Source organism: Gopherus flavomarginatus, chromosome 7 (assembly GCF_025201925.1).
Source record: "Gopherus flavomarginatus isolate rGopFla2 chromosome 7, rGopFla2.mat.asm, whole genome shotgun sequence".
Classification (NCBI taxonomy): Eukaryota; Metazoa; Chordata; order Testudines; family Testudinidae; genus Gopherus; species Gopherus flavomarginatus.
Genome location: NC_066623.1, coordinates 57,928,692 through 57,951,588, shown reverse-complemented (window position 1 = coordinate 57,951,588; position 22,897 = coordinate 57,928,692). Strand labels below are relative to the sequence as shown.

Sequence of the window (22,897 nt, the reverse complement as noted above, 5' to 3'; positions counted from 1 at the left end):
CAGCGAAGAAGGCTGTAACAGCTTTGAGCATCCTTTGCCAGTGACACCTATCATTTGCCCAGTTTACCAAGAGAAAGGGGCAAACCCTATCTCAGCTTCCCTTTCCTCCCAGCTGACTATAGCAAAAATGACAACATAATATGAAGTTTGCAGACAGCATCTTCTCTTCTCAGTATACTTCTACTCTGATATAATGCGACCTGATATAACACGGGTTTGCATATAGCGCGGTAACCCCAGGGGTCTGATGGCGTTTTAAAGGACCCGGGGCTTTGGCTGCTGCGGGGAGCCCCAGGCCCTTTAAATCACCACTGGAGTGCTGCTGCTGCTACCCCGATATAATGGGGTTTCACCTATAATGCGGCAGGGATTTTTGGCTTCCGAGGACAGCGTTATATTGGGGTACAGATGTACATTTGAGACAATACTCTATCTCCTACCACCACTAATACTATTTTAGCTTCCCCTGAGCGATACTCTCAACTACAGCCATGACCCCCTTAGAGAGGAACAGAAACGCTCTCTGGCTGTCTGACAAATACATTCAAAAGGAGAAATCCCTTTGGCATTGGCAGTGTGTCTCACCTCCTTCTCCCTGTTGAGCAGCACCAGCTGACTGTCCGTCAGGATGCAATATTTTCTCTCCCATGTTGTAGTTTCAGTGTAGGGAGACTGGCCGCAGGACAGTCTGTGGGTAGGTGGCCCTTTCACATCTGTGAAAGAATAAAATGGAATCATTAGAGAGCTTAATTAGCCATCTTCTTGTGCTTTTGAGTCTCTGTAGATAGAAACAGTCTAAAGCTGCAAATTGTATTTAAAAAGAGTGCATGTTTCAGTATATTAAACAGTCCACTCTTCTTCTACAAGTCAGCTGTGTGGAACTTTGTATAGGTCACAGCACAAATATTAACACGTTTATTTTTATTTATAATAGATCTGTAACAAATCAAAAGCACCTGAGGCACCTCTAAGTGACTGTGCTAAGAACTAAAAAAAAACTGCAACAAAAGTAAAATCAGCAGCTTCCATACTCAATCCTCTTGTCCCTCAAACATCAGCCCTTATCACCTCTCCCTCCTTAAAAGCCTGAGTAAACACACAGGCCTTAAGCCTTGCCTTGAAAGTTAATAAATGCAGGCTATTTCTGACTATGGCGGATGTAGATTCCAAAGCAGAGTGCTCTTCACTGAGCATGTCCTGCCAGCAGTGCCTTCTCTAATACTGAGACGTTTCCCTTCCAAAATGAGGTGTGGGGGATGTCACTCTTCATTATAAAGATTGTAAAGACAGACATAAAAGTCTGCCCAAGTTTGCCCTAAGTCATACAGTGACTCAATAGCAGAATTAGGAATAGAATTCACACCTGCCTGGTTCCCAGAGTTGAGAGGCAAGGTGGTCTAGTGGGCTGAGCACATTTATTTTTAAAACTTGTTTTGTTTCCCATTAAAATTATATGCACTAACTACCGATGCATTGTGCATCTTATCACCAACAAGCTTTCTCCAAGACTGGGGAAGATATCACCTCTATTGTCTTGACTAAAACGTGTGTGTCTATGTCACAAAACACACACCATGCATGGCAGTCTCCACTCAGGAGCAGCCAAGTCCAGAACAGCAGGAGGTGCTGCACATCAGGAATGATGTGACTTGACAGAGCTATTGCTGGCTTGGTATTGTAGAGGAAACAGGTAAGGATTAAGATACACTGTTAAAAGATTTGTGGGAACCCCTCAGTTAAAATAGTGGTAGTAAAGGTCAAGACTGCTGTTCAAGTCTCAAGAATATACAGCCTTGGGTACCCCAATTTATCAAAATGTAGGAAACATACACGCAAAGAACCTCTTTACACACTTCTAAGTGTCAGACATGTTGGCTTTTTTGTAACATTAAATTTTGTTGCTAGTTTACATTCAAGTTTTACACTGGTTTACCTCTGCTGAGATCTGAATGATTCCTAATGCTCCTCTCCTTTCACTAACAACCCACAATTAAAACTGACTTGTTCAGAGCTAAAATATGTTACAGTTGTTAGACTTTTGTATCTTCCCCGCTAGAGGCCAGCAAATCCTCAATCAACCTTAGGAGGAAAGTAGAGTATAAGCCAAGACTGTAGTGTTAGAATTAAATATTTAGCCCTCAAAGGTGCAGTCCATATCAGAAGCTGTACACACACTGAATTTCTATATATTAGTAAAAGCATTATATGCATGTGAGAAGAGTTAATATTTGTATAAAATTTTCAAATAAGTAACTATAATCTTATAGCTCTAAATGTTCTGAATCTGCCAGCTTGAAAACATTAACTCTTCCTTGAGACAAGTTTTCAGGGCACAGATAAAGACCATTACAGTAGGATTTTTCTGACCATTCAGAAAACATGTACATTTTCTTTAGGGAATATTTCATGAAATGATTGGCATTGAATATGCCAATAAATTCATGTCTATGTGCTACACTACCTGACTCTTGCAACATAGGCTTGATTTACAATAGTTTAGAGCAATGCTGAAGCAAAATTAATTTCTGTGTATTTCAACATTCTTCCTGTTTAGGAGACTCAGTTAAATGAGACGCTCTCTAGCATCGGGAAACATGATCTGACCACCGTAGACTATCCTAATATTGAGAAGCACATACACAGCTCAGTCTAAAAAAATAGAACATTACACCTCCAGATGGATGGATATATATATTTGCCATTGACAAATTAAGGTTTGTGAAACAAAGAATTTTACTTGATGTGGTTGTATCAACTGTGCACCCAAAAACCCCTTACTTGTTTTTAACGTAGACAATCACTAAAAAACCAAAACCACGTTACTCAGACTTATTTTTGGTGTAGAAGCTAAATGTGAGTTGCAAAATGCAAAATCTTTTGCATTATAATTTCCACTAAACGTAGGCTTCACCAGTATAGCATCCAATATTTCTACGCTCAGCCAATACGATTTATAGACTAGAATAACATCTTCCACAGCACTAACAACTACAGTACTTAACTGAGCATCAGGCAGAGTGGGCCAGCCACAGTTATGCTGTCAAGTGGGTTAGCTACGTCAGAACAACTTTCCACACCAACTGCTGGCAATGTAATATGCCATCTTGGTATAAGGAGCTGCCAATAGCCAACAGGGAATGTACATCAGTGAAGAGCAATGAATGTCAACACACAGCTCTGTCATCTCTTAATTCTGACTGTACAACAGTACCTGCAATAAAACAGTGGAGAGTGACTGAAAATACATTTTTTGCAACTTTGGATGCCACAGTTTGGATGTCCACTTTCTAGGAATCAGCAGAAAGCCTGTCTTGCAGACCCATGGGAAACTAAATGCAAATTACACAGAGAATGCATCATGATAAAATGATATTTCTTGGTACTAATTTGTATACTGTACCCAGAATGGCCTCTGTTTCTGTGGCAAGCAAAATCCCTATCCAACTTACTCATTTTTAGTGGGTCTTCCAAGGTGGCTGATCTCTCCAGAGCTTGGGCCATAGCTTGTCTGCGAGGTATTTTACTAGTTTAGACTACAGACTATTTGGGACTTAAGTGTTTTCAAAGACCAAGCAAATCTATGACAGTGCACTAGCAGCGTCATAAAGATGCACAGTGGTTCATAAACTCTGAGGCTCTGTTTTCTTGTATTCCTCATCTACACCTTTATCTTACATTTGAACTTCAAGAGGTTGAGTAGTACTGAATAATGGGGACCAAAAGGATTTCAGTACATAAAAATCAACCTCTCAAGTTAGCAACCATAGCAGTAAATTGCCACCTGGTGTTTGAAGAATTGTGGAAAATCAGATAACAAAATTGGGATTTCTCACTAACTATAATGTTGCACACCTTCTCCTGGGGAGAGATTCAAAGCTGGGGCTGATTCATTTCTCAGCGTGGGGCCATTTTGTGAAGGAGTCAGCTCATATAAGAAAGCATAACAACATTTGGAAGGCCAAAGTCTCTCCTGAAGGTAATTTATTCAAGAATGCAGTTGTGTAGCTTTGCTAAGCATTTGGACCTGAAGTAAATATGAAACATGGAATAGAAAGACATCTGGAAAACTGATCCCTATTCTAAATCCTGCACATGTTATGCAGAGTATCAACGTGTTAAGCTGAGTATTGATGAGAGATTTTCCTCCTGCAGTCTGATGCAATCCATTCCATTCTGCATTCTTACAATTAGGCATTCAAAAAAATAGATCAGTTGGCCTACTAACAGGATCAAAGATCAGGCCCTATGACCCTTCAAATGCTAATACCAGTTGAGTAACAAGGTTAAAAAAACAGAACTCCTTTTTCTGTACATACTCCACTGCTAAACTGAGGAGAGCATCACTGCAAGCTTGTCATATAACCTGACCTACCAGATCAACAACTGCATTGTTCTTTTTTCCATGGCTTTAGAAATTCCATTCAGCATGTCTATAAATATCCACAAAGCGTCCTTCTATTCAGCCGGATGGCAACTCGTACATTATCATTCTCAAACCAGAAGGCACCTATGAATGTGAACAATGGATTTACCATGACAGAGCAAACAAAGGGGTATGATTTAGTGTAGAGAGCAGAGGAAGGGAGAGAAACAGCCAGTGTCCAAGCTGGTCCCTCCAGAAAGAGGTGCAAGGCTTTGTGAGAGCTGAAGGGTGCTTTCGTAGTTTTTTGGGATGGGGTACCTGTAGTATAAGTGGGTGCATTTCTGCATCGTTCCATTATGAGCATGCAGCATTTTAAAAATATTACTCAAACAGCATTCAAAACAGGAGAAGTCTAGCAAATTTCCCAAAGCCAGTCCTCAGTATTATATAACAAGAGAATGATTTCCAGAAGTTAACACATGCCCCAATGTCGTTTGGTCTCAATGTGCCCTTTTGTTGCAGTAACAAGAGAGCATCTCCTTCTCCCTTCACAATGCCAGCAAAAATATGTAGTGTTATGCAAATAAGAGGAGATATTTTTAGTATTTAAAAGGGGGTGACTGTCCTAACATAAAAAATTCTCAGATTGAGGAATTTTGCATTAAAACCATGTGCAATTTTAATGCGCATTAAGTCAGCCCAAAATAGACAAAAGTATGCACATATCCTGACCCAAGGTCATCTCTCTCTCTCTGATTACCAAAGGGAAAATCAGGACATTACTTCAGACACTGGAGTTTATTTGTTTTGAAAGTCACATTATTCTTGATTACACCCATTTAAAAAAAAAAATCTTTGCTTCCCTAGTTCTGAATTTAAACAAACAGCAAACAAAACCCCATACTTTGGTTCTAGGTTCGTACACATCCAAGATTAAAGGGTGAGAGAGCAGCTTAAACTGGAGTGGGACCTAAAGCATAATTTAGAAATGTTTACAAAGCCCTGAGATATTTGAGTATTTCTGTTTCAATGCTGATCAAATTAACAGCAAACATTTTTTTAAATTACTAAGTAGTTCTCAACCTGTTGGGGAGAGGCTTGATTTTTTTGTTATTAAAAAAATACCAATATCTCAGCAGCAAAAACAAGCCCTCCTCTGAGTTGTCAAAGAAAGCTCATTCTTACAATATGCTCGCTCTTAGGTTAAAATCCTGGCCTCACTGAAGTCGAAGTCAATGCCAAAACTCTCACTAATTTCAATGGGGCCAGGTTTTCACCCCCTAATGTTTCTGATACAGCTGGTTCGCAATTCCTTCATAACTAAAGTAACAGCAAAGTGAGCCCACAGAGAGGTTATTTTTTATATGTAACTAGTGGGAGCACTAACACACCTTTTGACAACAGGTTCATTAAAATGGTGTCAGTGTTTTCATGATATTTGATATGCTTACCATGGCGACAGACGTCTCAGAGGGCTTTGGGTAAATGCTGTCAGCTGAGAGCCTGTCAGCACCCCCTACTCCTACAAATATGTAGAGGCAAAGCAGTTCAGTTAAAATAAGCATCAACCTGAACCTTCACCCTGCCTTTGACCTGAAACTGATACTTCAAGCCTGGATAGTGCAGTGAAGTCCCACAAGGACTAGGCTCTAATGCACAGAAACCTTTATAGGACTGAATCCAAAACTTGGAAAGTGATTAAGCTAATGATATAAAAGTAAAGAAATGAAGGAAGTAGAGGGAAAACATGTTTGTATGTCATTGCATTTCATTCCTTTGCCCCACATAAGCAGCTTAAGCTTCTACTAAGATAGCGTTGCTTTAAAAGCAGCCACTAAATGTGACACACAAACAGCAATACCTAGAAAACAGGTAGTTATACTGTATTTAACCATCTCATGCAGCCACACAACTTTTAGATGAAGAGTTGCAGAGATCTGCTATACTGGAGGAGTACAGGGTTGAAAAATTTAGAGACAACTAGATCTGAGTGCTTTAAGCAGGAAAGCAATCACAGGTGTCCAGACAGGTGTGGCACAGTTAAAAGACGAGTGAACAAGCTCTGGGGTACAGAAGTCTTAAGGAGCACAGGCTCTGACAGGACATTAGGAAAAGCACAGCGAAGAATATACTATCATGTGTTCACATGGCTCTACCTTGCATTTATCATTTCTTAAATTCCCAAATCCCGATTAAAAAATGTCACATTTCTCAAGATAAGCAAGATTGAGGTAGAAGAAAGTATTCCAAGGAAAAGTTAGGGTGTTCCATTAAGTGGTTTGGGGGAATCAATAGATGGCAAACTTCTCCAAGTCAGTACAGACTCTTAAATAAATGTCCCAGAATGGCACTGGGGGTACTATAGGGCTGCAGATACAGTCTGAGGAGAAGTAAAACCTAGCCCATTTGTGGTAATTAAAGACATGATTGATAAACTACACCAAAGTAGAACTGCTAACCCTGGTGTTTTCGTTACCTTACAATCTGACCCTATCAAGGATTCCACTTGCAGATATAACATTCACACAGCAGTTTAGGATGAGAAATGGTGTGTCCATGATTCAATCAAGAGGCAGCTGAATTTGAATAGTAAGTGAAAAGATCCGTGTGGATTATGCATTATTTTAAATGCGTAAAGCATGTGGGGATCCTTTGGGATGAAAGGTACTCCGTTTACATAGGATATTATTACAGAGATGAGTGTCCAGCACTAATTCCTTCTGTTATATTTAGTACCTGCATCCAACAAACATGAACATGCACATAACTCCATTTGAACTGAATCTAGTCATTTTCTTCTGGCAGCTGCTGGTGCAGATAGATGCCTAGATACTTGCATAGAAATGTGGCACTGAGGGTGGGAGATTGAAAAGATGACTGCTTTGTCAGGCCATCAGCATTTGTGATCTGTCAGGCCTTCTTACTCCAACTGCGTGCAACCAAGACTACCTGAAAAATCCATTTTCCACTGAACAAAGCTGATGATCATAATGATCCCTTCTGACCTTAAAGTCTATGATTCTATGAAAATGTTGTATTCTAATGCCATCAATTATTAAGAAGCGGATAGCACCTACAGTCAGTAGCATAGATAGTGGGGTGCAGGGGAAGCAGTTGCTTACCCTCAGCACATTTTCCAAAAGTAGCGCCTGCCAGGCCGGCACTGGGGGCAGCACGGCCAGAGGAGCCATGGGGGAGGGGGGCGGCAGGCGCATTCGGAGGAGGGGACCGGCTCCTCGGCCAATCGCACCCCATGCTCAGCGCAGCCCCAACATCGCCACAGCCACTATTAGCAGACCCCGGCCGCTGGAGAGCAGCTGAGCGGGAGAAGTGCAGGGCTCCCTGCCAATGGCGGGACATGTCACACGTGCCTGGGGCGGGGCGGGGCGGGAGACTCCGCGGGGAGAGCAGCACGCTCAGCCGGCGCGCTGTGTGCGATCCCGCAGAGCAGCTGGGGCCTGCTAATGGTGGCTGCGGCAATGCTGGGGCTGCGCTGAGCGTGGGGCGCGATGGATGAGGAGCCAGTCCCCTTGCTCCTCCAGCCATGCCTGCCGTCCCGCTCCTCCAGCCGTGCTGCCCTCAGCGCCGGCCCAGCAGGTGCCGCTTTTGGAAAATGTGCTGACGGGAAGTTTATGGGTTTGGGGGACCCCAACCGGCTCCTCACCCCTGTCCGCCAGCTGCCCCGCCTGGGACAAGTCTTGCCCTCAGAGCCCCTCTCCGCCACCTGTCTCCAGTGGGTGGCCCACACCCCTGAGCTGCGCTGCCGCCAGACTCACCACGCTGCCTCCTGGGCTGCAGCGGCCTCTGCACTGCACTGCAGCACTCCCGGCCCCAGCCAGCTATGGCCCGTGTGCCCAGGCTGCTGCATAGGGGCATCTCCTCCCCAGGCCTGAACTGGAATCCAATGGGGCAGTGAGGGGGCAGGACTGGCGGTAGGGATTTGGGGAGGGATCCAATGGGGGAATGAGGGGACAGAGTTGTGGCCACAGGAGGAGCCAAGGGGGAAGCGGCCAGAGGAGGAGCCAAGAGGGGGGCGCCTTTTTTAGGTTTGCTCCCCCTACACTTAGAACCTGGCTACGCCACTGCCTACAATTAATGGCTTGACCTCGCCCTGGTCCCATTGGGGCTGGAATCCAACGCTAATCCTCTACGGCTTCCTTAATCGCCTCGTGCATTGAGCAATCCTGCAATGGTAAACTATTAGCTGATCACTTGCATTTTCTTGGACTTCAGATGATCAGGGACAGATCCATGTACAAAGTAACGACGAATGGTCTAAAATATTGATTTTTTCCCCCACTTTAGGACTGTACCAGATAAGGAGGAATCCATGTGAGTCACTGTGACAGGGTCCAGACCCAAACAGAAGGTGTAACTGCTTATTTTTTGGGAGGATTAAAACAATTGATTGCATAACGTTATTTTACTGTAAATAAAGATCTTTTATGACAGCTTGTAATGCACTGAACTTAGCAGTCATTCTGAGATACATGTACAGGTTATGGTTATGAATGTGTGTATGTGTATATATATGTTTGTGATTATAGTGCAATTTCAGCATCACCTCACACCTGCGCAGTGGTGCAATAAGGCAGGGAGGGCAGATGAAATGGACTTTAAGCACCTAGCCATTGTACAAGCCCAGGAAAAAACTATGAGGAAACATCAAAGGAAATGGGAACATGTTTGTAACCGAAAAGCAAATCCCAGTCTTCGGAAACTAAGAAAGGCGGGAGTTTTCCCCACTTTGAATATCTCTAGTGGCTGAAGAAAACTTCAAACCCTTTTTAAAATGGAAGGGGTTTGAACTGAACATCACCCAGAACCTGGGGGGACAATCTCAGGGCTATTTGGGAATGCTGGATCCATCCTAGAGCTAAGGGGTACGTTGGGAATCTGTTTTATGGTAATATGTAATTTACTAGAAAGGGGAATTTATCTAACATAAAAGTGTAAAGTCTGCAGTTGCAGATATGTTTATTTTCTGGGCAACCTGCATATGTTTGCTTCCCTTACTATTTCATCTGTGAACCTGAGATTTGTCTATTAAATAAACTTTTTGTTTATTTTTATTCCAAGCAAGTCTCTGGTGTGCAAACTGTGTGAAGTGTGTATGCCAAAGTGAACTGATAACCGGGGGATGGCTGGCTTCACCCTTTGGGGTGATGAACCAGAGGGGATCAGGCAGACTGTTGCGTAATTCAGAAGTCAGAAAGAATGTATTTGGGAAGACCCTGAACTTGGAAGGGCTGTTGGTGTCACCCTGCAGAGAGTTACTAGGCTGATGACAGCCAGGGTGAAACCATGTGCTGGTGGGCAGGCTGCTGGTGTCAGGGAACTGAAACACAGCTGCACAGTACAAAGGGCCCCAAAAATATACCAGGCAGGTAGTGACAGAACCCTTTACTGGCGGGGGTGGACCCCAAAACATCACAGACATGACCGGTCTGGAGCCAGAGATTCCCTGACTCTAGTTCCTGTGTGAGAGACAGACAGACAGACACACACACACACGTTTCTCACTGTGGAGGATGGGGGCCACATGGCCAGCTGGACACCATACTGCTCAGGGAAGATCTATACTTGTTTCCACTCAGTATTTCCATTTCAGTCATCAATTCCACACTGAGATCCAGACAAATATTTGATGACCAAACATTCCTTTTAATTTTCCTGTATACTTACATGAATTTGTCTTTACAACATTTTTGAAATTTGCAGGTTATTGCTTGTATTTTTCACCTGACCTAGGTTTAAGAGCCAGCAGCCTAATAAGATTGCTCACTCTCTGTTTTTGGGTAGAAGCTTGTAGTGGGAAAGCTACATTCAGAAGGTAGTTTGTAAAAGGCTACCTTACTTATTTCTTCTGAGGATTCTGGGATACCAATAAACTGAAGCAGATGCTGCAGCCTGTTTTCTAGGTAATGCGTCTCCTACTTGATCTTAATCTCCAAACTGTGGTTTGAAGCTCTTCTGTCCTCTATTAGAAATGAGGAATCTTGGTATCTGTACTAGCGATGGCCAGTTTTAGGAAAGTCACAGTGGCTACCAACAAGTCTTCTTTCATATGGCTTGGGTAGGTAGCAATGGTTATAAATTTATATCTAGATTTGTTGCAGCAGTGAGCTGGTGAATGTCCTTCAGGCCCCGGCCAAAGGGGACATTCAGATATGATGTGCTTCATCATTTGTGCCTGGTGACCAATCACTTACAGGTGTTTGCCTCATTTTCCATTTAAAGAGGGTTTATCCACATCTCCCATGAGCTGTCCTGACGTGATTCAATCTGCACCAGTCTTTTTACAACAGTTGGAAAGCCTGAATGCTTACAAGGAAATCTGCTATGCAGTTAGCTGTCTTCTCCATCTCTCTCAACACAGAAGCAGTCTGGTCTCAGCACAGGAAAAGTAGGGAACTCCCTCTGGAGTTTTAGGAAACAAGATTAAAGTTTGTGAAAATTCCTAAAGTTTTCTGGTAGATATTTTCTACATACAAAATTTAAGATGATCCAGTGAAGTGATGGGTTGACGTACGTAGCAGTCACTTTCATGCATATGAAGTTGCTCCAGTCTCACCAGGAGCTCCTTCACAATTAAAGATGGAAAACAAAAACAAGCCTGTAAATAATTAAGTACAGGCCTGCTCCCTCTCAGCAATGAGATCAGCAAAGACAGCAGGCAGCTCTTTCCTGATGTTGCTGAAGCTACTCTCTAAGTTTTTTCTTTAAATAGGAAACGCAGCACAAGCACTAGAAAAACCCTTTCAAGGAAAAGGATAGATGAGTAACAGCCCTGTTAAAGTCAGGCGTGGTAAGTATACCTATTCAGCTGAGCTTCCAGATGTCTCTGCCAATTTACCTCAATGCTGATTTGCAACATTTGCGTTATTCCCAGTTATGTCATTAGTCTCCCCTGAGAAGAGACTGACACTTGCGCAGCTGTTTTTCCAACCTTGTCAACTGTCCACTAGAAACTAGGCCAAATGCACCACTATCTTACTTATGACCTAAGCCATGTTAATATTCTAGATCTTCCAGTGGGGTAAACTAGCGTATTAACCTGCCTCAGCCTCTAATGTTTAGTATTGTAAGTTTTTGCCTAACAGTACTCAACCGCTTTAGAACAAACTGCATTAAGCTGCAAGGCGCTGTTTACATTGCTAACACATACACAGGAGTAGCCTCACTGAGGTATTTTCTTCTGAAGGAAAGCCCTGGAGTTGTTCTAACAAAAGGAGACCCAAGTCTTAAGGCAAGGGTGGCCAACCTGAGTCTGAGAAGGAGCCAGAATTTACCAATGTACATTGCCAAAGAGCCACAGTAATACGTCAGCAGCCCCCATCAGCTCCTCCCCCCCACTCGCCACCGCTCCCAGTGCCTTTCAACCACCGGCAGCCCTGCAGATCAGCGCCTTCCACTCCCTCGCTGCACCTCCCGATCAAGAGATGAGTGGGAGGGGAGAGAGGAGAAAGGGTATTGCAGGCTCAGGGGAGGTGGTGGGAAGGGGTGGAGTGGGGGCAGGGCCTGTGGCAGAGCCAGGGGTTGAGCAGTCAGCAGCCCCCCGGCACATTGGAAAGTTGGTACCAGTAGCTCCAGCCCCGGAGTCAGTGCCTATACAAGGAGACTCATACTAACTTCTAAGGAGCCGCAGACACAGGTTGGCGACCCATCTTAAGGGCTTAACATTAGCCTAACTGGCAGATGCTGAGTCTATCACATTGTTCTGCCAAGCTAGACAGCGGCCCTCATTTCAGCTCTACAGGCCAGGCAGGCCTAAGCAGTTAGAAGCAGAAGCAAAATTAAGGAGAGTTAAAGTTGGTCTAAGACAACTCAATCACCAGCCTGACAGCAGAATTTCAATTACTGCAGAGAAAGCTTCTCAGTTCACTGCTCAGCTCTCTTTAGCAAAGGTGAGGAAGCTCTTAATGGCAGTTTAAAGCTGGTCAATTAGCTTGAATGCTGCTGAGCTCTATAAGCTTCTTACACGCTGCACAGCCTATTGCTAAACTAGAAAAGAGAAGCTGATCCTCATTTCTCTTGTCTGTCTTCCGGTGAGTTTCAAGTTGGCATGCAACAGTAATGAAAAACAAAATTAGAATCAGGAGAGGGAAAAAAGCTAATCTCTTTGTGAGCCCCTAAAATCCAGGGACTAATCAAAAGTTGCTTCACAGCCCAACATGTAGAACCCCAAAAAACATAACACAATTAAGACTGGAATCCTACAGAACATGCAGGCGTGTTTCAAATCCAGCACAACCTTCTGGTGCAGGTCTGCAAACAAGAGGCTCATTGTACGACTCTGTAAACCTCATGACATCATCAAAACACAAGCTCCCATTCGTATAACAGTTTGTGTTTCCAAGGATACTCAGAACTTCAAATAACTTGAAGTCACTCAAAGCCATTAGTATGACCCTGCCCACAATGCAAAGTGGATTCTCCTTCCCACCTCTTCAGCTGTCATCCTGTGCCAGACCACTGAGTTTTTACCTCTCCTTCACTCCCAAGTATTAAATGCACTCACTCCCACTTAGTTAAATTCCCACTAAGTTTGCAATACACACTCGATTTCTCAAAAGCAGAGAGATTTTATTGAACTGAAGAAAGCATTATATGCCCTACTACATAGCCACCAAGTTCTGAGCATCTCCCTGAGGCCTGGTCTACACTACGCGTTTAAACCGATTTTAGCAGCGTTAAACTGATTTAACGCTGCACCAGTCTACACAACAAGGCCCCTTTATATCGAAATAAAGGGCTCTTTAAACCGGTTTCTGTACTCCTCCCCGACGAGAGGAGTAGCACTGAAATTGGTATTACCATATCGGATTAGGGTTAGTGTGGCCGCAAATAGACGGTATTGGCCTCCGGGCGGTATCCCACAGTGCACCATTGTGACCGCTCTGGACAGCAATCTGAACTCGGATGCACTGGCCAGGTAGACAGGAAAAGCCCCGCGAACTTTTGAATTTCATTTCCTGTTTGCCCAGCGTGGAGCTCTGATCAGCACGGGTGGCGATGCAGTCCCAAATCCAAAAAGAGCTCCAGCATGGACCGTACGGGAGATACTGGATCTGACCGCTGTATGGGGAGACAAATCTGTTCTATCAGAGCTCTGTTACAGAAGACGAAATGCCAAAGCATTTAAAAAAAAAAATCTCCAGGCTATGATACAGAGTCCACAGCACAGTGCTGTGTGACAAGCGTAATGGAACGCCAAAGAATCAAATGGACGCTCATGGAGGGAGAGAGGGGGTACTGAGGACTCCAGCTATCCCACAGTCCCCAGCAGTCTCCGAAAAGTATTTGCATTCTTGGCTGAGCTCCTAATCCTGTAGAGTCAAACACATTGTCTGGGGTGGTTCAGGGAATAGCTTGTCAATTTACTCCCCCTTCCCGCCAGTGAAAGAAAACTGAAAAAAATTGTTTGCTGACTTTTTTCAATGTCACCGTATGTCTACTGCATGCTGCTGGTAGACACGGTGCTGGGGCAATGAACAGCAGCATCCTCTCTCTCTTCCCTTCCACGGTGGCAGATGGTACAGTGCAGTAGGACTGGTAACCGTCCTTGTCATCAGCCTGTGAGTGCTCCTGGCTGGCCTCAGGTGAGGTCGGCCGGGGGTGCCTGGGTAAAAACAGGAATGACTCCCGGCTGAGCTCCATCAGCCCCCTCCCTTTCATGTGTAAAGAAAAGATTCTGTACTGCCTGGACTATCATAGCAGTGGGATGCTGGGCTCCTCTCCTCTCCACCGTTTAATGTCCTGCCTGGACTATCATAGCAGCTGGAGGCTGCGTTCCCCTCATTTTATCTCACTAAAAAGTCAGTGTTTCTTATTCCTGCATTCTTTATTACTTCATCACACAAATGGACACTCCAATGGTAGCCCAGGAGGGTTGGGGAAGCAGAGAAGCAACGGGTGGGGTTGTTGCAGGGGCACCCCCTAGAATGGCATGCAGCTCATCATTTCTGCGGGATCTGACACGGAGCGGCTGTGCTCTCTGGTACACTCGCCCCATATTCTAGGCAGGACTGACTGTTTTTAGATACCATAAAGGAGGGATTGACTCGGGGAGTCATTCCCATTTTTGTCTTGGGCCCCCGGCCGACCTCAGCCAGGGGCACCCATGACAGCAGCAGACGGTACAGAACAACTGATAACCGTCATCTCATTGCCAATTTACAATGGCACAGCAGACGGTACAGAACGACTGATAACCATCTCTGCTATCTTGCAAAGGCAAATGAATGCTGCTGTGTAGCTCTGCAGTACCGCGTCTGTTAGCAACATCCAGTAGACATACGATGACAGTAAAAAAAAGCTGAACGGGCTCCACGGTTGCCGTGCTATGGCGTCTGCCAGGGCAATCCAGGGAAAAAGGGCGCGAAATGATTGTCTGCCATTGCTTTCACGGAGGAAGGAAGGACTGACGACATTTACCCAGAATCACCCGTGACACTGTTTTTGCACCATAATGCATTGGGGTCTCAACTCAGAATTCCAATGGGCAGGGGAGACTGTGGGAACTATGGGATAGCTACAAGATAGCTACCCAGAGTGCAACGCTCCAGAAACCGACGCTAGCCTCGGTACATGGATGCACACCACCGAATTAATGTGCTAAGTGTGGCCGCGTGCACTCGACTTTATACGATCTGTTTTACAAAACCGGTTTATGTAAAATCGGAATAATCCCGTAGTATAGACATACCCTGAGTGACACTTTTCCCTGGAGAAAGTGGAGGCAGAGAGCTTTTCTTAGGAGGCCTAAGGGCCAGAGCTAAATATGCTAGGGTAAAAGTGGTTTGATCTCCTCTCCTCTTTCCTGCCTTTGAACTATCAGTAGAGAGAAATCCTACAGCTGCAGATGCTGACCACTATCTCATTTTACTCCACAATTAGCTCTCTCCCCTAGTTAGCCAGCAGTGGTGCAGGGAGAAGAAAAGAGGCATCTTGTCTCTTTCAAACTGCAGCTCTACAGTGGCCCAAAGCAGCTGGGAGAAATAAGCTTAGGGGACACTCTGCTCAACTCCTGCAATCCCTCTGGATTTCAGTGCAGTTGCAGGATTGTATTTGGGCTAGGGACCAAATGCTCGTGTGCCATGACCAATGTATGACATTTGGCAGATCTGCTATTACCAAAACACCTCTCAAAAGCTGCCTTATTCCATTCCCTTGCCAGCAAACCATCACCAGCTAGCCAAACATAAAACTCACTTCACATCTGCAATTCCAAATGGCCTCTTTACAAAATTGTTTGCTTATTATGTTAGAGAACTTCCTTTAAAAGGAAAGAAAGATGATTAGTTTATCAGTACAGATTATTCCCCTTTTTCCATTTTATTCCCTGATCTTTAACTTCCATAGAATAATTTAATCCACAAATAGAATCTTGCTAGAAGACTTCAGCTACCTCTTGATTTGAAACTTGATTCGAGTTGGATCTTCTTACCCTAGTAACCCTATTTAATACGACAACATATAAAAGCTACATCATGGAACCATGTTCCTTTAGTGAAGCATGATCAATCAAGGGCTACCTGGGATTCTCAGCGTACTAAAACGCTTGACGAAACAGCACAATTGGATTTACTATCGAAGGGAGATCATCATTCCTTAGGCCAGTCCTGACCTAGGAGGCATTAGGCAAGATCCGGGGTCCTCAACTTGAGTGGGCTGGGCTGGGGGTGTTTCACAGATATCAGAGGGTTATGTGGGATATTGACAAGGAAAAGATTGAGGAATGCTGGGCTAGTGTCAAGAACTAGCTGCTGAATGGTAAGGGCTAGGTTTCACAAGTATACCAATACAAGTTAAATACCAATTGGGCAAATGCACACTTTAGGCTATATTTTATCCCTGTGCAGTTTAAACGGGTATAAAGCCTAAACCTTTCAAAACACGTTCATCCTCAGTTTTGCTTCAACAAAACTGAAATACTGAAAGCTAGTATTTATGTGTTAACCCTCCACATACTGCTTTCATGGAATAGACCTCAGGTTTCCCATTTGTTAAAAAAAAAAATCCTGCCCTATAGAAAAAGTCACCTGTCTGAGATGAGAAAAGTTTGGTGTTCTAAAGATGAAAGCCTGTGGATTTCTATGGTATTCAAGCTGGAAGCATAGGGAGTAATGAATCTACATGAAAACCTGATTGCTTCCCAGAAAAATAGCTCAAGTATTTTAAGTATTTTCCACCTCCTGGACTCTGCAACAAACATATATCTTGAAGCCTGAGCTATATGAGTTTTGAGAGGATACAGTGAGACTACAGAAAACCGCCATTGCATAGATGTGTGTGATCTTACTGAGACAGCATAATGTCTTTCACTTAGGGGAATGGGGCATTGTTTCTTGCATTCATAGGGTATTATCCAAGTCATTCAAAGTACATGAACTTCCTTAATAATATATTATTCCCATAGACTCTAAATATTTTATAAAAAAGCCTCCCACCAGGTCCATATGCTATTTTGGAAGACTTCCCTAGTTTTGGCATCTTATAAATGGCTTAATCAGAGTCTGGAACCAGTTATTATCCACCAGTTAGTGGATTTCACCCACTTCAAACAAACAAATAAAAAGACCACCTTCCTTGCCCTCCAAGTCTCTCTCACTCCCTACAGAATCTGCACACATTTTAGTAAAGAAACATTCAGACCATACAGAAGAGGCTTTTTTTACAGTTAAAAGATGTCCAGTAAGGTCATAACTTTTTGGAGGGGGGTGGGGAGAGGGGGGAGAATCGAGAATGAATGTGAGGGGAATTCTGCTCTGTATTACAGACAACAAATAAAAAGTCTTCCCATTGCTGTTAATCTGAATCACTATATTTAATACAATGCACGGAGATAATTGGTTTTAAAATACCTTTTTCTCAAATTCAGCTTTAAGAATTTTTTGAGGTAGCTTACTTTAACCTAGGGAAACTAGGCTCAGATGCAGTAACTGGGAAGGAGATCTGGCTTCTACACCAAAAAAAATAAAAATAAAAAATCCACTTTGGTTAAGGATAGTGAGTTGACAACTGATCTGGTCATGATTGGACAGTGAATCACTGTCTCAGCTCAGATGAAAGATCAGATGCCTCCTGACTCAGTGTTTTCCTTTAACTACTACCACCACATGACCTAAATATTTTTAAACCAAAGCTCACTTTTAGTCAGAAAACTGTAAAGTAACTGGCCTGATTTTGTGCCTGCATATTGTCCAAGGAAACTATGACTTCATAAATAAAGGAAACATAGAAAGAAGTAACCTACACCAGTGAAACTTAAGGGCTGAAACATCATGACAATACAAAAATACATTCTTGTGGTATGTATTTGAGAAGTCCCTTCTTGAGAGACTGAGGTGAATTTAGAAATGGAAGGCAGCCAAGATGTTGCAGGTAGGTACCAAAATGTCACAGGTGAAATAAGTTTACTATGGTTATGGTAAGCATGATTAATTATGGTTAATGCTCACTATGGTAATGGCATAGCTAATGAGGTGTTTTCTAGCAGTCCTGGAAGTTTTACACTCTTCCTTCAACTCTAGAAACATAGGAGGGTTCATCTTTCATTTGTCTGATCTAAAATAAGAGTGCATGTTAAGCAAGCAAGTGATGAGACTCTTTATTGTAAACTAAATTAAATCAAACATTTAAGATATTTTGTTTATTTTTGCTGGAATTATTTTTTTCTAATGTGAATTTTCCTCCTCCAGGTTTGTGGCATCACAAGGAGAAAAGCCAGAATTAATAGCCAAAAAGTCACTCAACTACACAACACACCTGATAATGTTACTAGGGGATTCCTCATACATTTCCCCTCTTTCTTCCCACTTTCCTCCAATCCCCCACATCTCAGAAAAATAAAGGACACCAGGACTAAACCTTTGCTTTACTATTGATACTTATTGGATGCTTAGTGTTAATGCCTTTAATACCTTACATCCTTTAAGCACAAACATGCTGTTGCTCCTTAATATTTTATGTACTGTATGTTTTCCGTACCAATAATGCTGTCCCACAAGCAGGATTTTAAGAATCACCTAAACTTCCTCACTAACATTAATTTTTTCAAGCTGTCTCAAATTCTGGAAGGAGAACATGTGAGGCCCACAAAGATACATAGACTGCTGGGGAAAAAATAAAAGTACTTACAGCAGGACCTTACTGAAATTTGCAGATGATGGCTCTATTTAAAGAGCCCTGATAACATCTGATGGCTGTTAGTCAGTAGACCCAATCTGATTTCTGAGGAAAGAAAAGTAACAGGTCTTGGTTGAAATGTTTTCATCTAGTTTGGGAGTGGGGTTTTACAGAAGGGAAGAGAAATAACTCCCCCATCTGTGCATTTAGCAGTTAATCGCTGAAATTCATCTCCTTTCTATTGGGAAGTACAATTTACAGAGGCAGTACACAATTTCTGCAGTAAGCTCTAAGAATTCTGTATGTTGCCAGAAGGTGGGTGGAGTTGATAATGAGGATTCATGTACACAAGGGATTATCTAGGACCAACTTGGACAATAGAAGGAAATGCTTTTCAAATATAACTGTAGACAGCTGTCCTTCATGTGGCTTTAGTTAAAGAGCTACTTCGATGCCACTGAACAAACACACTGAGATCTCAAAGATGCACACAAATTCAGAGTGTAAACAGTCACACAACATAAGAAACGGTCCCTCTGGGTCAGACTAAGGGTCCATCTGGCCATGTATCCTGTCTTCTGACAGTGGCCAGTGCTAGATGCTTCAGAGGGAATGAACAGAAGGGGGCAATTATCGAATGATCCATCTCCTGTCTCCCATTGCCAGCATCTGTCAGTCAAAGGCTTAAGAACATCCAGAGTATGGGACTGCATCATTGACTATCTTGGCTAATAGCCACTGGTAGATAAGTCCATGGAGAAGAGGTCCAATTCTTTTTTAAACCGAGTTACACTTTTAGCCTTCACAATATCCCTCGGCAATGAGTTCCACAAGTTGACTGTGTGTTATATAAAAAAGTATTTCCTTTGGTTTGTTTTAAGCCTGTTGCCTATTCATTTCATTGGGTGATGCCTAGTTCTTGTTTTATGAGAAGGAATAAATAACATGTCCCTATTTACTTTCTCCACATCAGTCATGATTTTATATACCTCTATCATAGCCCCCCTTTTTCCAATCTGAAAAGTCCCAGTCTTTTTAATATTTCTTCACATGGAAGCTGTCCCATACCCTTAATCATTTTTGTTGCCCTTCTCTGTATCTTTTCCAGTTCTAATAAATGATCTGAAAAAAGGGGTAAAAAGTGAGGTGGCAAAGTTTGCAGATGATACTAAACTGCTCATGATAGTTAAGACCAAAGCAGACTGTGAAGAACTTCAAAAAGATCTCACAAAACTATGTGATTGGGCAACAAAATGGCAAATGAAATTTAATGTGGATAAATGTAAAGTAATGCATATTGGAAAAAATAACCCCAACTATACATACAATATGATGTAGCTAAATTAGCCCCCACCTAATCAGGAAAAAGATCTTGAGGCATCATGGATAGTTCACTGAAGACGTCCACACAGCGTGCAGAGGCAGTCAAAAAAGCAAACAGGATGTTAGGAATCATTAAAAAGGGGAGACAGAATATATTATTGCCCTTATATAAATTGTCCACATCTTGAATACTGTGTACAGATGTGGTGTCCTCATCTCAAAAAAGATATACTGGCACTAGAAAAGGTTCAGAGAAGAGCAACTAAAACGATTAGGGGTTTGGAACGGGTCTGATATGAGGAGAGATTAAAGAGGGGACTTTTCAGCCTGGAAAAGAAGAGACTAAGGGGGAATATGATAGAGGTATATAAAATCATGACTGGCGTAGAGAAAGTAGATAAGGAAGTGTTTACTACTTCTCATAACACAAAAACTAGGGGCAGCAGGTTTAAAACAAATAAAAGGAAGTTCTTCACACAGTGCACAGGCAACTTGTGGAACTCCTTGCCTGAGGAGGTTGTGAAGGTTAGGACTATAACAGCGTTTCAAAGAGAACTGGATAAATGCATGGAAGTTAAGTCCATTAATGGCTATTAGCCAGGACGCGTAAGGAATGGTGTCCCTAGCCTCTGTTTGTCAGAGGGTGGAGATGGATAGCAGGAGAGAGATCACTTGATCATTACCTGTTAGGTTCACTCTCTCTGGGGCACCTAGCATTGGCCACTGTCGGTAGATAGGATACTGGGCTAGATGGACCTTTGCTCTGACCCAGTACGACCGTTCTTATGTTATGTTCTAATAGATCTTTTTTGAGATGGGGCAACCAGAACTGCATGGAGTATTCAAGGTGTGAGTGTACCATGGATTTATATAGTGGCATTATATTTACTGTCTTAGCTATACCTTTCCTAATGGTTCCTAATATTGTTAGCTTTTTTGACTGTTGCTGCACATTGAGAGGATGTTTTCTACAACTATCCACAATGTCTCCAAGATCTCTTTCTTGAGTGGTAACAGCTAATTCAGATTCCATCATTTTGTATGTATTGTTGTGATTAGGTTTTCCAATATACATTACTTTGTGTTTATCGACATTGATTTTCATCTGCCATTTTGTTGCCCCGTCACCTGGTTTTGTGAGATTCCTTAGTAATTCTGTGCAATCTGCTTTGGGCTTAACTGTCTTGAGTAATTTTGTATCATCTGCAAACTTTGCCACCTCACTTTACTCCTTTTTTCAGTTCATTTATGAATATATGGAACAGCACTAGTTCCAATACAGATCAATGGGGTACACTGCCATTTACCTCTTTCCAGTCTGAAAACAGGTTACTCTTTCAGACAACTGAAACAAAAAATATAAGACAAAAGCTCAAGCTGTTCTAAATTCTCCATTATAAAATACTTGATATTTCAAAGGCAGAAATTTTTTCTTCTCTTTGTAAACAAAAGGCCTGCACTGATATTACACAATCTCTTATCTAGTGGACAAACCATTATCTGCATGCAGTGGTGTACTTCCACAGAAAAATAGCTATTTTCATATACTCTTTGTAGATAGTACAATTTCTTCTCTTGTACTGGTATATGAGAGTTTCAAGCTTAAGACACAGATCCACTTCTCTCTTATTATGAATCCTGGAGTGACAGAGAGCTCAAAGAGGCCTGGAGATGCAGGATGGGTGCACAGAGGCTGAGAGGACTCTACAATAGTAGTGCAGGGAGAAGTGTTAAAACAGATTTCAAGCACTTGACACAGAAGCAAGAAGTGTAACAAAAAAACACAGATCTGAGCTAACTCACCTGATAAGGAATCTCAATGTATGTAAAACAGACAACCTATCCTCATTTTGCAACTTCCATAGAATCATATTGGTTGATAAAGACAGATGGCATGTCTAGTTACGGAAACCTCAAATGACAACTACAGTCATGTTGGGCATCTTGTTTCAGTTCCTAGTTAATTCTTAAAGTTTGCTCTAATATTTAAGCTCTTTTCTCCTCAGCTGTAGCTTAATCCTATTGCTACTTGTTCTCTCCTCAATGACAACAATTCATTCCTCTCCTTTTCACAACATCCTCTCCAAGAACAGCATAAAAACTTGAACTGGAATTGTGAGTTACACATCGATGTGCTTTCCAGCACTGAAGCAATGAGCCATCATGGCAAACAGAAAAATCATTTCCATTTCTCTATTTTCTAAACTCTCGTGTGATTAAAGTTCATTAAAATGCAGACTGCCTTCAATTTTATTTTATACATCAATGGCCATGCTTCCATATCTCTAGGCTATTACAGCATCTCTCTTTGTGCATTCTTTGGGCATTAGACGTGCCAGACTCCAGGCTGAGCAGCAAGTGATCTATTCAATATCTCTAAACATTTGTACATTGATCTGGCTTTATTTTAAAAGTGTGTTCAAAGTTTGTTCATCTCAGGTACACAAAGCTAGGGATGTTTGGGTATCTTAAAAAGAATTGCAAAAGCATCACTAAAGTTATAGGTAAGCAGGTGTTTCTTCATAAATCCCTATCTAGGCACATTATTTGGACTGAAGTTTCCTGTGCTTGATTTTGAGTTCTTTGGAAAAGTTTGGTAAAGCTCACACAATCATTTCTGATAGACCTGAACAAGATATTTTAAAAACACACACACAGAGACACACACACACTTACTTCATGGATGGCAAGTGCTTTTGACATATCTGAAGACATTTTAACTGGTTTTTTTTCTATTTTCTGCAATGCTTGCATTCCACCATGTGCATTCAGATCTCTGCTATTAAAATAAACATAGCTATGTCTATTTGAACATGCTATACTCTCAAGCGTGAACATTCCAGTTAAATATGCAATGCATCTATTTGACTCATGTTGTACAAGGGTGTTTATTTCAATCTGCAATCATAGTTTTGTCTCTTTTCCTTCCCCCTTTTAAGCAAGCAAGCAAACAAACAAAACAAAAACTAAACAGTTGACAAATATTAAATGCAAAAAAGTCAGGACATATGAAGTTACAGTTTCCGCAGCAACCATTACTTAGCCACACTGAAAATGAGTTGTTGCATATCTATGCCCCTA

At 42.4% G+C, this 22,897-nt stretch overlaps 2 protein-coding genes across 5 annotated transcripts in view; both read right to left on the bottom strand.

Annotated features, from left to right (window-relative positions):
- The window catches only part of LOC127055870 (myb/SANT-like DNA-binding domain-containing protein 2), a 371,855-nt gene that overhangs the window by 197,587 nt on the left and 151,371 nt on the right, over nucleotides 1–22,897 (bottom strand). The gene's annotated exons all lie outside the window — the stretch shown is intronic.
- RASAL2 (RAS protein activator like 2) overlaps nucleotides 1–22,897 on the bottom strand; it is a 283,345-nt gene that overhangs the window by 158,382 nt on the left and 102,066 nt on the right. For all 4 annotated transcript variants that reach the window (XM_050962981.1, XM_050962978.1, XM_050962979.1 and 1 more), the window contains one exon: nucleotides 586–713. In XM_050962981.1, the coding sequence (XP_050818938.1) occupies nucleotides 586–713 (128 nt within the window). The remainder of the gene's footprint in view (nucleotides 1–585; nucleotides 714–22,897) is intronic.